Source organism: Fibroporia radiculosa (genome assembly GCF_000313525.1).
Source record: "Fibroporia radiculosa TFFH 294 genomic supercontigs, scaffold1084, whole genome shotgun sequence".
NCBI classification, from domain to species: domain Eukaryota; kingdom Fungi; phylum Basidiomycota; class Agaricomycetes; order Polyporales; family Fibroporiaceae; genus Fibroporia; species Fibroporia radiculosa.
This window is the reverse complement of record NW_012133261.1, coordinates 20,474-36,626: the sequence shown is the minus strand read 5'-3', so window position 1 is coordinate 36,626 and position 16,153 is coordinate 20,474. Positions and strand designations below refer to the sequence as shown.

Sequence of the window (16,153 nt, the reverse complement as noted above, 5' to 3'; positions counted from 1 at the left end):
GAGAGGTCGTGCCTCCGGGCTAGAACCCTACACGAAGGACATGCCAATAGAGTGATCTTATCTAACTATTGGAATGTCAACATGCACAACCTGATTGCCCCCTTCCCATTTCAAAGGGAAGGTGGGCGGAAGGGTAGGCGCAAAACGATCACCCCGTCTCATGTCATTGACAGGTTGGGGCGGCGATCATCGGAGGATTTTGCACCATTACATCTGATCGCCGAACCAGGCAGGCGAATCAGGGACAAATTCCCTGATCGCATCACTGAACACTTCCTAAAGCCGGGATCACACCCAGCTAAAGGATCGGCTGAATTTGAGGAATGGTTCCAGACTACCTGGGTGCCTATCTTCCGACAAGTGGTTCGAGATGAGAACTCTTGTTATCTCTTCACCGACGGGTCCCTCCTTCCGGATGGATCAAGATCAGGGTGTGCCTGGCTCACTATGTCAGGACACAACTACCTTAACAGTGGGAAGTTTGGTGCAGGGCGCTGCACAATCTTTGATGCTGAAATGATGGCATTGGCTAGAGGCATTCACAGTGCCCTCCACGATGCACCTCAAAACTGCACTCATTTGGTGCTATGTGTTGATAATGCGGGAGCGTTATCCAAGATCCTCAACTGTGAGATGGGCCCCAGTCAACTGGTGTCTATACTTGCGGCGGAAAAGGTGATGAAGTTTCTCCAACGGAGTGAACAACATCATATCTCCTTGCTTTGGGTGCCATCTCACAAGGATGTTCCACCCAACGAGTTTGTTGATGAACTAGCCAAATCGGCTCTCGAATATGAGCAGCCAGAATTTGTCTCCCAAGCACGAGCAATGGCGGACTGTCTGACCAGAGCGAAGATCAAGTGGGCAAAATATTATTCATCCTACAAATATAGAGGGAGGAACATGTGGATCCTCAAGAACCACAATCCCCTCTCACATTTGTCTACTAGGGCATACCCAATGCGATACCTGGGTAAGAACAACCAAGGCATGGCACGAGCTGCTAGGGTGTTGAGTAATCATTTCCCTTGCGGTTCATACAGGGAGGAGTATCATATCCCTGGACCCCATAATTGCCCGTGTTCAGGGACCCTGGACGATAGGGACCACACCTTGTTTGACTGTCCCATGTGGATCAGGCCAAAACAGGGCATCGTGCAGAATTATGCACCCGACAACCTGCGCCAGGCGCAGGTGCGTCGTCAACGAGGATGGACAGAGGATGACGTTCTCATCTTCCTGCGCCTCAACCCTATGGTGGCAACGTTTGAGTGGGCGGAAATCCTCGCTCAGGCTGCCACCGACCGGGAGGAGGGCGATCATTATTCGATCGCCAATGCCCTCTTATACAGTCACACCGTAATGCGGAAATCTGTGTTTGCGGCCTTTTGTGCGAGGATTAACATGGACCCCGCAGACGTTCACCCCGATTCCAAGGATTACGTCTTCTTTGTTAAGGAGTTCAATGCTGATGTTACAGCATCTCGATTGATCGAGGCATGGAGGACCCAAGCCCCGGCATATCCCCCACCCGCGTTCATCGCGGACACACAGATGGCCGACTATCTCGTTCTCGAGCAAGCAAGCCCTACAGACGTGAGACCATCACAAACAGTATCACCCCTCAGTTTGTTCGAGAGTGAGGGGAACGATTCGGGGTGATTACCGCCCCGCTTTGACAGTTTCTTTACACTCTGCATGTACCCTATGGTATGGAGTATAAACCCTGGAATAAAAAAAATAATAATAATAAATAAAATAAAATAAAAAAAGAACCTCTAGCTGGATATTGGAGAATATTTAAATCCTATAGAGGCTGGATGAATACGTGCGATAACTTGCAGGACATATGACACCGTGGGCAAAACGCGGTGTCCGGCCTTCGAGCATGTACAGGACATGCGCCAAAAGAGATCGCATTTTCACTCGATTTTCTGAGCTCGAACATTAGATATCACGTTCGGGCAGTGGGTACCGAATATGGCAGATCGCTAGCCTCTGATTGGTCCATTTGCCATGTTTTTGCATGTAAAGTCCCGCCGAGTGATCGCTCTTCGAACATTGCAGGAAAATGCGATCTCTCGCGGCCAGTCTCCGACGCATGTTCGACCGCCGAACTTCGTCAATTTCCCACGGTATAATTTGTCTACAATATCCACAGACTCGATAGAGGACGATAGTACTTACTAGCGATCAGCCACAGCAGCGTCGCAGGTGAATCGGCTGTTCCCGAGTCGCACGAGTGCCGACCGAGACTCCAAGTCCCTTTCTTTCTTACCATCTCGTCGCCCACCCTCGAACATTCACTGTTAGAATAATGTCTCGGAAGAAATTGAAGGTAAAGCCAGATTTTGTTGCCGACGCTGGTGCGATGGGTAAAGAAGCCGGGCCACCCAAGACTGCGCGTCGACCCGTTCGCGGAAAGCGAGGCAGTCTACAAGACATGCCCAACATGCCCCTCGATATACTATTAGAAGTTAGTGTCTGAAATCTACCTGTCATCTTACCCGTTTTTATCTATTTATACATATATATATTATTGCAGATCTTCAACCATCTGCGACCGCGAGATCTACTCCATCTCGCCAGGACCAACAAGGCCTTCCGTGGAATGCTCATGAGTCGCACGTCGGCTTTTCTTTGGAAAGCGTCTCGCGACAATTTCGAGGGTCTCCCTGATTGCCCTTCATACTTAAGCGAGCCGGCTTACGCTAACCTTGCCTTCTCCCCCTACTGCCATGTGGGTCCTAAAAGAGTTCTTTCGTCGTGTCACTCGTGTCTTAGATTTTTTGCTTTGCATCAGAATTGCCTCAAACCTAATATTCAGACGGTGCTATGGGAGTTTTCAGTTCGGTACTGCAATGCCTGTAAGCAATCGCTGTGAGTGATCATTTGAATCCTGCTACCCGATCACTGACGTTCGTTTAGAACCATGACCGACCGCTCTGGTGATTTATATACGAAGATGGGGGATACCATGGTGTTCTCCTTGTTGAATCATGTATGCTCTAGTTGCAGAACGTGAACCTTTAGTAAGGTCACTGATGAACTGCCTAGGTTGACCTGTGGGATCGGCGATGCACCAGGCTCTTCCACAAACCTCAGGTTCTCGAGCTCGTGAAAAACTGGGACGCTGTCAAAAGCAACGAGGCCGCCGGTCAGAGCTTTGTGGAAGAGCAAAAAGCAAGGGTGAAAGAGGTAGCTGAAGTTCGTTAATCATATCCATTCGTCGCCCACTCGCTGATACACCCCACCAGCATGCATCGTCATGCTATGTGTGGGGACAGAAGAAAGCTCACTCACGACAACAGGAGTTGGAGGAAATGAAAACGGAGCGCTTGCGAGAGTAAGTCGTGTGGTATGGATGTATATCGAATTGATATCGACGTCATATCAGTGTCATTACGAGATTGCGCGAGTCGGGATGGGGAGAGGAACTCGACATAATAGCCCCGCGACAGTATCACGCATTGAGCTCGAATGCGCACGTTCGGCAGGCCAAGAAGTTGACTACTCGCAGTAAGAATTTTGTGTTTCGTGAGACTTTTAATTCACCCATTGTTCGACAGTATGGCAAAATATCCGACAGGATATGGTTGACCTTATGCAGGATATCAAAAATCAACGTCTGGCTGAAGAATATAAGACCTTACTCAAGCGGCGACTCGATACTGTTTTTGCTTTGATTTCTAGTCATTATGTCAACCCTCGCAGGACGAGACAAACCGAGTTACGGCCACCTGCGGTCGATCTCGCTCACATGCCAGAGACTAGGGCCATCGTAACTGGTTCCGACGATGTAGAGCTTGGTCAAGCAAGTCAGGATGCACTGCGCGACCTATTGCCCACCATGATTGAGCGCTGGCAGGCACAAGTAAAAGCTGAATTGACAGGACTCTTGCAAGAACACATCACTAGCCCCCCTGACATCGATCCGCTCGATCTAGCCATTGCGTATTTTTATTGCACTCGATGCAGGAAATTGTTTCGCTATCCTAATGTGATTGCCCACAGTTGCCTCCATTCTCGTGTATACCTCATGAATCCAGGGGATACTCCGTATGACCAGGCGCTCTCCAGTGTGGCAGGCTGTCAGAAGTGGTCCACTCGTCACCTCTCTGTCCCGACATCAATAGACGACATCCGGGAGATCGTGCGCACCTTTGGAGGGGATCCCAGTCGCTCCACGAGACAAGAGATGGATGATCGAGATGTGTACCTCGCTGCCAAGATTATCTATAGTGCCAAGGCACAGATTATGACCTGGGATGAAGCGGTAGATTTCCATGGCTCGTTTTATGAATCGTGATATGCTTACATTCATCTAGATACTTTGCAAGAGTAGGATCTGTGGTCTCTCATGGGAGCAGCCCAGCGAGGATGAGATTCAGCGGCATAAAGCAAATCAGTCCACAGCCGACGAGGGAGCTGACATGTGGTGCTGTTCGTTGTGCGCGAAAGACGCTGGTCGGCTACATGCCATGTACCGAATCAAGGATCATTTACGTTCCTCGTGAGTTAAATGGGCTTATCGTCAAGCTCCTTGCCTTATGATCGCATAGCCATTCCGTGGAAAATCCGAACGTCGAGAATGGCGACATGTACCTTCATCCCGATGCGGACGGTTATCTCCCTTCAAATCGGATGGATTTCATGGAAGATTATATTCATGAATACCTCCATGATTCCGATGATGGGTTGTCGGACTGGGAGTTGGGGATCGATCTTGGGTTTGGATTTGGGTGGCTCGGTTACGATTCCGACGACTTTTGACGTCAGCCCAGAAAAGCTGCGTTTCGACAGGCTTGCGAAGTAGGAACAGTCGGGTATTCGCGGTGTGTTTTGGTCCTTACTCAGTCTATAATTCGTTGCCCAGGGTGATTACTAAAGCTATAATGGTTATGGTAATCGATAGCTATTACTTCAACAACTGTACTTCCTTCGAACATAAGCCAGCCATTGGACAGTTCTGGTTCCGGATTCGTGTTCAGTAGTAATTGTGCATAACTCTTCAGACAACACTTGAACCCTTCACTGATGGATGTCAGAAGTATGATTCATATACGTCCTACATCGATCGTAGATCAGCCACTAGGCATCGCAAAGTCGCCCTGTCGACTTGTGCCCTAGGTTTAGAGAATACCCTGAGGTCAGACAAATAAACTGACTGCATAATCTCAGTCTATCACTGCGGTGGTCCCTCGTGGAAAGGGTATAAAGTAGAAGTGCCGTGATCGTCTCGATGGAAGGATCGGACCTATCTGAATGCAAGACGTATACATTTTTTCATGCACGTGGTTGAGGTCTTGCAAAATGGATCTCTACACTGTCTGCACAGTTATCAATTACAGCAACAGAGCTAGAATACACAAACCTTATGGTTTTCCAGTGACATTCATCTGACAACCCGCTTCCACAATAAAGAAATTACCATTTGCTTGCAAGAGAAAGGCATTCGAAAGACATGTGAAAGCCGTCAACTCCAAATAAGCCTTTCCTCTCTGGAAAAAGGGATTTTCCCCCACTGGGGACACGGTCATTTCTTTGTTTTTTCCAGCGCTGTAAAAGCAACTGGAATCAGTAAATAAGTGTGGGCACGCGCGAAGAAATGAATCACACCGGGTATAATGCCTGGCCTTGCTGTAGTAGAGAACCATCGCATAATCTGGATTGAAGTGCACAATATGCTACTCACGATGAGAGAACGAACGTAGTATACGTACCGCGTAGAAGGCTTTAAAAGCCACGAGATCTGCACTTGTCGTGATGGCTGATTGTTCCACGAGACCATCTACTTATGGGCATTGTCGTATTCTGATGAGTGTGTTGATGATGATCCAAATACTCACCCGTGCCCGGCTTCGAGATACGAAGTAGGAAGTAGTGGAGTTGTAAACTTTCAACTTCGTAAATCTCTGTACCAACTGTCATTTCCCGAAGGCTTTGAAGATTTTTTTGAACGTCTTAGTGACTGCCTATCCCGCGGCCCACAATCTCGACCACCAGCTTGCAGCGGAATCGGAATATCGGCAGCGATTCCAGTTTAAGGATGCATACTCCCACTTCTTACTAACAGTCGGAATTAATGACAGTCGGGCTAGATCTCGTATATCAGGTATGATACTCGCAATAACACTTGCACTTCAGGCTAGCAGCGGTCGCGGAGGAATGCCCCGCAGAGAAGCTGTAAGTAACATCTAGCATGTTCTGGGAAGCAGCGTGACAGATAAGACGGACTGCAATCTCACACGAGGCTGGGCTAGTTTATAGAAGCCGGCGATGTGGTAACTCGAGGGAGTCGCCGGTGTATCAATGAGGGAGTCTTGAGGGACATGTGAGCATATGCAATCAGGGCGTAGTGCATCAAGGCATCGGCTCTGCAGCTGATAAGGGTACGTGTTGTAATACATCTAAATGGAATGGCGTCTTTCTGAAAGTTGAGATGACAACATACCACCGATGTAGTCGGAAAGATGGTGACATTGCCGGACAACCATGAGAATCTGTACTGGGCATTTGCAATGATCTTGAGGAATGCCGTAGACGGACTTGTGTAGTGAGTGTTGAGAGAAAGAGATGCTTGATGTGCGCGACCACAAATTGACGTGTTAAGATAGTCATGCGCATGCGTCCTTGAAGGAGAATCTATGGAATACAAAAGCATGGAGCAAAACGTGCTGCAGTACTTGGAATGTTCGCTACTAGACGGCGGTAAATTATACACAAACAGCTGCGGATGACCAAAGTAAACAAAATGAATGTCGTAAACACCGACAACACCAACAACAATACCTGCACACGCACCCCCAAACCAACACGCACCCCAGTATGATCGCTGCTCGGATTATCGAGCTTGCTTAGCGCGAATGACTCGGTCATACGATTCTGCGATAGGATTGCGATACGCCAGCACTGTGATATGAGCGCTGAGATACGGAGGGGGTAAGAGCGGATGCACCGCCTCAAGACCGGCGCTTTGCTCAACTGGGGAGAAATGTGACGTGAATTGGACTGGGGTACGCGGGGGTGACGGTGTAGAGCGAAGGGCATTGGATAATGCTGCAAAAGACGAGTTTGAGGAGATCGTAGACAGAGTGCGTTGTCGATCGTGGGTCGATCTGTTAAGTTGCGCCTGGCTGGCCGACGACTGTACAGGTACCGTGGCAGTAGAACGAACCGAGGAAGTCGATGTCCTCCGTAGCTGTCTGTGAGCCTGAGATGATGAAGGCGAAGATTGATTTGGAGACGCTGAGGCAGTCTTAATGCTGCTGGGCGAGCCCGCCCGCAAGCTGGAAGGTGACGATGCGGTAGACATCTGAGCCTGTGCAGCATCTGACGAAACCATGGTCAACGGTGCCAGCGGCGCGGGTGTTGCCGTGAAAGCGCCGGAGCCGTACGAATGTCCCCGAATAAGCGGATGTGGTCGCAGGAGTGGTAAGTCGAATCTGCTCGCTACGGAGTGTGTTGAGGGAGGCCTTGTCATTGACTGGCGTTTGGGAGGCGAGGAACTGCGAGACGGGGAATGTGTCTCAGACCGTGCTTTAGTGAACGGGGGCACGGACTGCTCGGACATCCGCTCTGTTTGAGGAAAACGCTGATCATTGCACTCTGACTGCTGTGGATGAATTGACGTTCGTGATAATGGATGCTGTGAATGATCGCGGGGAGCAGGGGCGGGAGACGAAGGTTGGGAGGGAATGAAAGTATCAGCGCGGGGTAAGGGCGGCATCTCTGCCTTCGGTGTCTCAACGTCTTCTTTAAGAAATCCGTTGACGTGAGGGCTCAAGGGTGGAAGCGATGGTTTGGTCGGCTCAACGGGTGTTCTGGCTTCCTCGGTATCGGAATCTGCGCTGGCAGTGTTGGGAGTGGCGGCTCCACTCTCGCTCGACACCCATTCATCTTCTTCATCTCCCTCTGACGGGCTTGATATCCTGAAGTCTACCTTCTGCCTGCCATTCGGAGGACGACCAGCAGTGAGTGGTGGTGGTGCACGTCGTAGTAGTGCTGGCTGGACATGTTCTCGTGAAGGAATGCGATGGCTGCTCCCTGTTCGCGAGATTTGGGCAGAACTGCGGGCGGTCGGCTATAAGCGTATCCCAACGACGAGAGCGGTCGTGAGCAAGCTGTACCGACCAGACTAACGCAAGAAAAGCAATCACCTCGTGATGGATATGAGCGTTCTTCTTGGATTTGTCAGGAAGTCTTGGAGGCGGCACATCCTTCTGGGTAAGTTGAAGGTTAAGACCTAATTTCGAGGACCCGCCCGAATTTGTGCGCGCGTGTGTGCGAGTCACGCCGCCTGCTGAACGATGTCCTCGGTTGGGCATGGTGGAAGAGCGGTCGAACTGCAGCAACCGTGGCGAGCTCCTTGTAACGATTGATGCTCCGCCCGAAGTCCAGATCGATTATCCTCCAGCGCTCGGAAACGTCGGCCATTCCCATACATGGAATATTATCACATGACCGTAGTCGGCGCTCACGAGTCCTCGATTCAAGTTCTGCCTGTGTCGCACCCTGGAATTGGATTCGACAAGACGCGCCAGCTTTTGGTGCAGATCTGGCTGCGACCGTCATCCTATATTAGACGTACTATTTTACTAAAGGAAGGCTGTAATGGAGAGGGTACAGTTTCAGCAGGAGCAGGTATGTCTTTTCCTTGGGACTCAGGTGGTCGTCCTTACGTTTGGTAGATGCTCGCTGAGCTCAAGGACCTCGTTGAAAAAGGCCTTTTCACTCAAGTACGTCTTGCGTGATTTTTGAAACAACATGCGGTTATTTTATTGTGTGCACGATCGCAGAAAGAAGTGAAACACATCGTGCAGAAGCGTACCGCATTCGAAACCGCTCTCGTCCGTCGTGCCCCAAAGAAAGGTGATTTCCTGCGCTACGCTGCATACGAGATGGGACTAGAAGCACTTCGCCGGAAGCGTGTTGAACGGCTCAAGCATGACAAGCGGCCGCCTTCAATCTCGGACTACGCTCTTGTTCGCAGACAATTTCACATCTTCGAACGCGCACTCAAGAAGTTCAAAAGTGATGTTGGATTATGGATACAATACATCCAGGTGGCGAAGAAGGAAGGCGCGCGCACGCTTGTTGGACGGATCACCGCGCGGTAAGTCATATTGACACTTCACGCAAATGATTACGACGTTTAGCGGCCTATCGCACTCAGTGCTCTACAACTGCATCCGAATGTGCCTGCGTTGTACATCTTAGCCGCATCGCATGAGCTAGAGCATCTATCCCCATCAGCCGCGCGCGCATTGCTGCAGCGTGGCATTCGGCTGAATACCGATAGCGTCGAGATGTGGAAGGAGTACGTGAAAATGGAGCTAGGATTCGTGGAGAGCCTGAGGAGACGCTGGGAAGTCCTGGGCATTGGCGAAGAAGCCAAACAGAAAGAGAAGACCGCTGATACAGAAATGAGCGACCATAGAAATGAAACCGTGGATAATGAAGGTGTAGAGAAGACGCAATTTGATGCCGACGAATATGACGAAAGCGAGGCGGCCAGGAAAGATATTATGGAGGGCTTCATCGTGAAGTCCGTGATTTCCAGTGCTGTAAAAGGTCTGTCTATCCTCCAAGAGCTTAACGTTTCATTTTATCTGACAAGCTTGATCGCTAACGATGCTTAGCCCAGCCCAAGATCGAACTCTTCACTTCAATACGCGACTTACTAGCAACATACCCTTGCCCACCCTCGTTGCGCGAAAATTTAGTCAGCCATCTTTTTTCTCTTCTACAGGTCACCCTCCCATCGGATCCTGCGGCTATCAAGCTGGCGGCGACCAAATCGTTGACCCTAGACCTTGAGGGTAGAGATCTCGTGGAGGCCCTCACGCACGCCAACGAGCAGCTCGCTAATGCGCTTCGTGACAATAGTGAGGCAGATGAGCGTCTTTCAGGCGTGTATGCGCGATTTGTCGAGGAATGGTGCCAGAGAGATATCGATAATGACTTGGTGCGTCCCTTAACACATTTCGCTTAACTGTGCATTCATGATTTCCTCCACGCCCATCGCATATGCGCACATACAGAAAGGGTACCTTATTACGTCCCTACAGCTGCTTACTCAGAGGAAATCTGCCTCGCCTTCGCCATCGCTCTTGGCCGCAAACATCATGCTTCTCGTTTCTTATCAAGGCGCACTCCACACACACCTGCCACCTGCGTCCGACACACCCGAGAAAGTGCTCCGACTAGCTCGAAAGTATACGAGCAAAGACAAAGCGCGCACGTCTGCGAAAGTATGGCTTGCACGGCTTGAAGCGGAGAAGCGGTTCGCAACATCAGAAGCCGTGCAGAACGCATGGAGCGAAGCTCGCGATGCGGTCGAGGGCGATGACATTGAACGCGTTTGGCTATGGGGGCTTGATCATACGCACGCCAGCGAGATTGACCAAAGCGAGTGCAATGACGAGCCCACGGCGATGCGGGTGCAACTTCTAGAGGTGCGTACGCTAGCGGCATTTAACCTTTAGAATATCATTGACGCCTGATGGTTCATATCGGTTCTACCCGGATCTATCTATTTGCATGCGGCGCGGTGATGTAGCGGCTCCTGACAGACTGCAAGCGTATCAGGGACGCAACAGCATGGGGCACGGTGCATGAGGCGTTACTGATGCGGTACGCGGCGAGTACACACGCGGAACTGCTGGCCAGACTCGGACTCGAAGCGGACGTGGCAAAAACGTCGACAAAAGCCAGCGCGACGTCTGGAACCCGGGAGAGAATGGAAGCGGACGAGGTAGCTGGGGCAGGGAAGCAGAGAGAGAATCCGAGGATGGTGCGATCACCATGGCTTGAATCTGCAACAAGACCAAGGCTGTCTCACGCGCTGACAGATGCGCGCGCTGCTCGGGTTCATCACATTGGGGTAGCTTATCTACCAACTGCTAGGGTATGGCAAGAGGTGTTTGCCCAGGAAGCAGAAGCTGCGGACAAGACGATCAGGTGGGCGGGGCAAGACGATAGCGGGAGAGTCTTGGAGAAGGTATTCGTATTGTGGAGAGGAAAGGATGGAGTGAGTGCCACGTTTGCCTGGGCCAAGTGGTTGCTCGATCATGGGAAGGGTAAAGCAAGCAAAGATGTGGTGATGGGAGCGCGAAGCTGGCTGCCTCCGGAGGATGCAAGGGAGGTGGAGCGGCGATGGAAGAAAAATATGGACGATGCCGCGGCAGAATCTGACGCGTGATAGCATTTCGTATGGCTTTTTGCAGTAAGCCGGCGGCCTGGTCTCTTGGTATTCTACTTGCTCTAACTGCTCTTATCGGAACCCAACAGAGGCAATTGTATGGGCAGAGAGCATTTGCAAAACTTGGTGACGATACTGAGTCTGGCAGCTGTGTCGAGCGACCGCGCCGCTCAATGTCTTGGCTCAGGGGCTCCCCTGAGGGAGGTGATTTTGCGGACGGGTGATACACATGCACAACCCTGCGTGCTCGGCCCCGAGCTCGGCATGTGGTGTCGTGAGGTGTGGTCGCCCGGCGAGAAAAAGGCAGATAGCATGGGGGACCCAGAGATCCGGAGGCTCATTATACTGTTACTGCGGTGAAGATCGCACGACGCCATGGCATTGTGCGAACGTGCGTCTGGAAGATGGTGGTGGGGGAAGGATGTCGCCGCGAAATATAATTAGGTTGAATGGTGCACGGAAGACGCTGGGCCTCGAGCAGCATGTGCCACGTACAGTACATAACGAAGGGGAAGGCGTGTCGACGGGTGTATCAGAGACGAAGCGCCGAGAGGTGCCGAGGATGGGGTGCACATGGGCCGGGCATGTGCATGTGCATGTGGGGACTGGGCCTGCGGATGGCGACGCAGGGAGTAACAATCCGATAGACAGCTGTTTCCACTGCCTGCTACAGGGCTGAGGGATTGGAATTGGCCGTGATGAGATTGAAACCCCCGCGAGCGAGTGCACGACGGCCGCGAGGGCGAGGGCGATGGCCGCTGCAAGGCTGTGAGGGAACTGTCACGATGATGTCACGCTGCGTGACATCTGCCAGTGGCCGCGCCATCGCCATTGTGGGCATATCCGGCGAACACACGCGCGTGGTGCTGCGAAGCACGAAACCATGTGCTGCTACAATCTCAATATCTCCCTCCTCCTTCGCGTCCTTCCCCTCTCCTCTTCCCCCTCCCCGCCCCCCCACTCGTCCACGTCGCACGCGGTCGCCGCTCAGGTATTTGGTTTGGTCAGTCTCCTCTTTCCTCCAATCCCCAGTCTCCTCACTCACAGCCTCCATCCCCGCGTCCCTTTTCAATCCCCGCTCTTCCTCAGCTTTACCTTTTGCTGCCACCTGCCTGCTATCGGTCTCCCCAGGTCTCTTCGACGTTGCAGGCCGTCGTCCCGCCCGCCTGCAGCCCACCGGACTCTCCCGTCGCCCGTATTTAGAGAAGACGCACTGCTCCCCACCTGCATGTTCCTCGCACGAGCATCATAGTGTCCAAGTCGGTCTCCCCATCTCGCCCATTCTCTTCTTCTTGAGAACGGAGTGTAGAACAGACCATCCTGGCTGCTCATTCTCCTTTGCTCATGTTGCAGTACCCAGTTCAGCTTCCGCCGTTGTCTGTCACCTCGTCAAAGCGCACGCCCTTGGTCCGCAGGGAAACCAGTGATGACTTCCAGAATGGGTCTCTGAGCCATAAGCGTGCTGTGTACGTTAACGACAAATCCGCATCCCCCACTTCCCTTCATGTCGTCCCGCTTCCCATCTCCACCACCTTTTCCTCTACTTCGTCTCCCTCTTCGACTGCTCCGTCCACTCCGTTCCTAGTATCCAAGCAAATCCCTCGTTCTCCTCGTTCTCCTCTGGCTTCTTCGCCTAGGGAGTTACCCAGTCCGATCCCTCGCTCTCCTCACCCGTTCAAGTCCAGCCTGTCTCCCAGCCTGCCTTGTGTCGACGACAAGTCGAGCAAGTCATCATCCATTGCGTCCGTCGCTATGGATGTTCTTGCACAAGGGGATCTTGTTGGTGAGGGTCTTACCCTGCAAGGCGAGATGATTATTCGGGTTCCCATTAGCTCATCGGAGCCGCGGGTCGACGATGATGAACCGGCGAAAGAGTTCGAGGTTGTTCGTAGGCTCGGCACTGGAAGTTACGCGGTTGTGTACCTTGTGCGTGAGGTACTGTCTCGCACGGCCTCTCCTTCATCGGATGATGGTCATGGTGCCGCAGTCGCTGGGCGTATGGAACTCGATGATAGTTACTTCGGCCACAGATCCCCGGTATATGGTCGCGAATATGCTGTCAAGCTGTTATCTAAAGCTAACCTTGATGAGGATGCTCTATCGGCCCAGTTGTTCGAGGTACGGTAGTCTCTACTCGATATATGCGTGTTTTAATGTCTGACCTACCCTTGATGTAGGCTACAATCCACCAGTCGCTTCCCGCTCACCCCAACATCGTTACTCTCCACCGCACGCTCGAGACTCCCTCGTTTTTACTTCTTCTCCTCGAGTTTGTTCCCGGTGAAGATTTGTTTTACTTCTTGGAACAGGATAGAGATCACTACGATGTCGATCCTGCACTGTCAGAAGAATTTTCCACGACTCCGCCCTCAGAGTCGAGCTGCAGCTCGAGAACACCATCGACGCCGAGCCTTCTTGCGTCACTAGCACCTTCCCAGCTGCTCTCTCGCACTCGCCTTCGTCTTATCTCTTCGATGTTCTTGCAGATGTGCGAGGCGGTTGCCACGTGCCACGACCATTCCATTTTCCACCGTGACATCAAGCCAGAAAATTTCATTGTGACAGATGGATGGTCCACTTTGTCAGATGGACGACGCGAGCGGAAGGTGGTTGTCAAACTCACCGATTTTGGATTATCTACCACCGATACGGATTCAGCCGACATGGATTGCGGCAGCGCTCCTTACATGAGTTTCGGTGCGTTCAAATTAATTGCGCTGCGGATTGGCTAGGGCTGACGTATGGTTGGAAGAATGCCGAAATAATCTACACCCTACTTATTCTCCTCGTGCTGCCGATGTCTGGTCACTTGGTATCGTGCTTATCAATATGTAGGGCGCGCATATAACCATGCTTCTACCTGTTCTGATTAATCTATTTACAGGTTGTATCATTATAACCCTTGGACCGATGCATCACAAGGCGTTTGCACGTCCTTCGATGCGTATTGTCACCAACCCGTCAACTTCTTCATGACACGCTTTACTGGAATGACACTTCCCGTTGCTGAGTTCCTGGCGAAGAACGTCTTCTGTATCCTCGATAATCATAAGGACGACTCACAGCGTATTGGCGCCCGCGCCTTCGGTGCATGGATCAAGGACCTCCCTACACTCCTTGGGGGTCCGTCAGTCGCTCGCCATACACGCACTGTCTCCATTTCTTCCGTTCAAGGCCATCATCTTGCCTCTATTCCTCATTCTCGCCGTCCATCTCTTCGGTGTGTCACCCCTAACGACATTGCCGTCTCTCAGCGCGCGTCACGGTCCATGTCCCGCGCACCCTCTCTCGGCCCTGCCTACGAGGTTGAGGCGGAAGTTTCCATGTTATCCACCGTCACTGACTATGAGAACGAGGAACAGGAACAGGATGGAGAGATTGATCAGGAGCCTGGGTCTCGTTCTGCTTCCACCCACAGGCGTCGCAAACGTGGTACGAGAAAAGGCAAGGGCAACCATCCTTCTTCCCCCCCCTCTTCGGTTCAGGATGGTACCTTGGCGACATTGGCTGAAGCCTCGCAGGCGCTGGCACGGGAGATCAGCCGCACTTCCCGCAATTCGCAACACTTTTCGACTGGTTTGCAGACTCCGATCGACAAACCATCTCCTGTCATTCCATATGTTCCTGTCCCCACGCTTTCCCCCACGCCGGCTTATGCATCCGCAGCTGCCTCTACTTCTACTGCTTCCGTTGTCGCTCCGCCAACTATCACCAAGAAGTCGTCAAAATGGAAACTCAGTTTCGGAAAGGGCAGCAACGGCAGCAAGGTGTCTCCTGTTGAAGAGTCGCCGTCAGAATTGGGCTCTGGTAACAGTTATGTCAAACCTATGTCGTCCACGGCAAGCAATGTCACAAGCTTGCTGATGAGCCTGAACGCGCCGCCCGCGGCTTCTACGTCGCAAGCTGAACTTGATACTATGGGCTCATGGACTAACCGCGGTCGGCGTCCCCAGCCTTCACTCTACGGCGCAAGCAACAACGGTAGCAGTACGTGGGGGCCAAATGGTTCGACGTCTGCGTTCTCGACGAACAGCAACCTCAGCGAGCGTCGGGGCCCGCATGGCTCGCAGCGTGCTGTTTCGCCAGTAAGCAAGCGTGGTGTGTCTCCTTCCAGCAAGCGCGGCATATCTCCCACGAGCACTCGTAGCGGGCGTCCCCTTGCATCTAGCGCAAGCTCCATCGCCTCATCGAACTGGCGGAGCTCGATGTCGAGTGCGGGCACATCTACTTCGGCCTTCACGAGGTACAGCAACGGGAGTTCGCGGAGCGTGTCTACGGCCGCAACAAGTCTTTCTTCGGGCAGTTGGCGCAGTAATGGGACGAACACGTCAACTATGTCGAAGAAGTATCCTGTCGAGCACAGACCCGCTGGGATGCCAGCCAACGTCAAGTGTCAGTGTCTATATTTATTCTTTGGTCGTCAGTGCATGTTGTAGGCTGACCAAACCCCTTGATCCGACAGTCATGGCGGGCACACCCTGGGAGCTTTCGCAAATGCCTCGTCCGCTAAATCATGATCCAGATAACTACCTGTACGGCGCCCCGCCCACTCGCAAACGGCGTGGGGCGAAGGCGAAGGACTCGACTCTCGACACCATCAGCGAACGGCCTCAGCAGAAATCTGTTGCGCAGAGGATGGACGCTGCCACCAGTACCACGGACCTTTCTCGCATCCAACGCGATGGGGATAGCAACGAAGTTGATCATGATACTTCTCCGCGGAAAGTTCAGAAGGGACAGATCAATGCCCTGGCGAAGATGTTGTCGGCTCTGAGACGTTGAGCATTGTCCGAAGCTGGGCTCATGGATATACCCGGTTGCTCGTGGTAGGCTCGCATGCACGATGCCTGGATGATCAGACCAAACGCAAGCAGTAAGGTGCCCCGCGTTGTACTGTAGGAAGCACGGAAGTCGGTTTGTAGGCTATTGGAAAACCCCATCACACCTCGG

At 52.2% G+C, this 16,153-nt stretch overlaps 5 protein-coding genes across 5 annotated transcripts; 4 read left to right on the top strand and 1 right to left on the bottom strand.

Moving 5' to 3' along the window:
• Positions 1-81: 81 nt before the first annotated feature.
• Positions 82-1,662, top strand: FIBRA_02095 (uncharacterized protein; the record flags this gene model as incomplete). Its single annotated transcript, XM_012323961.1, has 1 exon — positions 82-1,662. One exon carries the CDS (start codon positions 82-84, stop codon positions 1,660-1,662), a length of 1,581 nt encoding a protein of 526 aa, XP_012179351.1.
• A 655-nt stretch (positions 1,663-2,317) lies between these two features.
• Positions 2,318-4,773, top strand: FIBRA_02094 (uncharacterized protein; the record flags this gene model as incomplete). Its single annotated transcript, XM_012323960.1, has 11 exons — positions 2,318-2,476; positions 2,546-2,740; positions 2,804-2,880; positions 2,929-3,001; positions 3,058-3,207; positions 3,258-3,346; positions 3,398-3,519; positions 3,570-3,954; positions 4,015-4,276; positions 4,329-4,513; positions 4,563-4,773. 11 exons carry the CDS (start codon positions 2,318-2,320, stop codon positions 4,771-4,773), a joined length of 1,908 nt encoding a protein of 635 aa, XP_012179350.1.
• Positions 4,774-6,844: 2,071 nt separating this feature from the next.
• Positions 6,845-8,327, bottom strand: FIBRA_02093 (uncharacterized protein; the record flags this gene model as incomplete). The annotated part of the gene is made up of 2 exons (XM_012323959.1): positions 6,845-8,083; positions 8,160-8,327. The coding sequence occupies 2 exons, from the start codon at positions 8,325-8,327 to the stop codon at positions 6,845-6,847; spliced, it is 1,407 nt and encodes a 468-aa protein (XP_012179349.1).
• A 286-nt stretch (positions 8,328-8,613) lies between these two features.
• FIBRA_02092 (uncharacterized protein) lies at positions 8,614-11,203 on the top strand (the record flags this gene model as incomplete). The annotated part of the gene is made up of 7 exons (XM_012323958.1): positions 8,614-8,643; positions 8,691-8,738; positions 8,799-9,115; positions 9,176-9,573; positions 9,642-9,967; positions 10,044-10,457; positions 10,583-11,203. The coding sequence occupies 7 exons, from the start codon at positions 8,614-8,616 to the stop codon at positions 11,201-11,203; spliced, it is 2,154 nt and encodes a 717-aa protein (XP_012179348.1).
• A 788-nt stretch (positions 11,204-11,991) lies between these two features.
• On the top strand, positions 11,992-15,985 carry FIBRA_02091 (uncharacterized protein; the record flags this gene model as incomplete). Its single annotated transcript, XM_012323957.1, has 6 exons — positions 11,992-12,508; positions 12,564-13,321; positions 13,381-13,900; positions 13,956-14,034; positions 14,088-15,595; positions 15,666-15,985. The coding sequence occupies 6 exons, from the start codon at positions 11,992-11,994 to the stop codon at positions 15,983-15,985; spliced, it is 3,702 nt and encodes a 1,233-aa protein (XP_012179347.1).
• Positions 15,986-16,153: the final 168 nt, after the last annotated feature.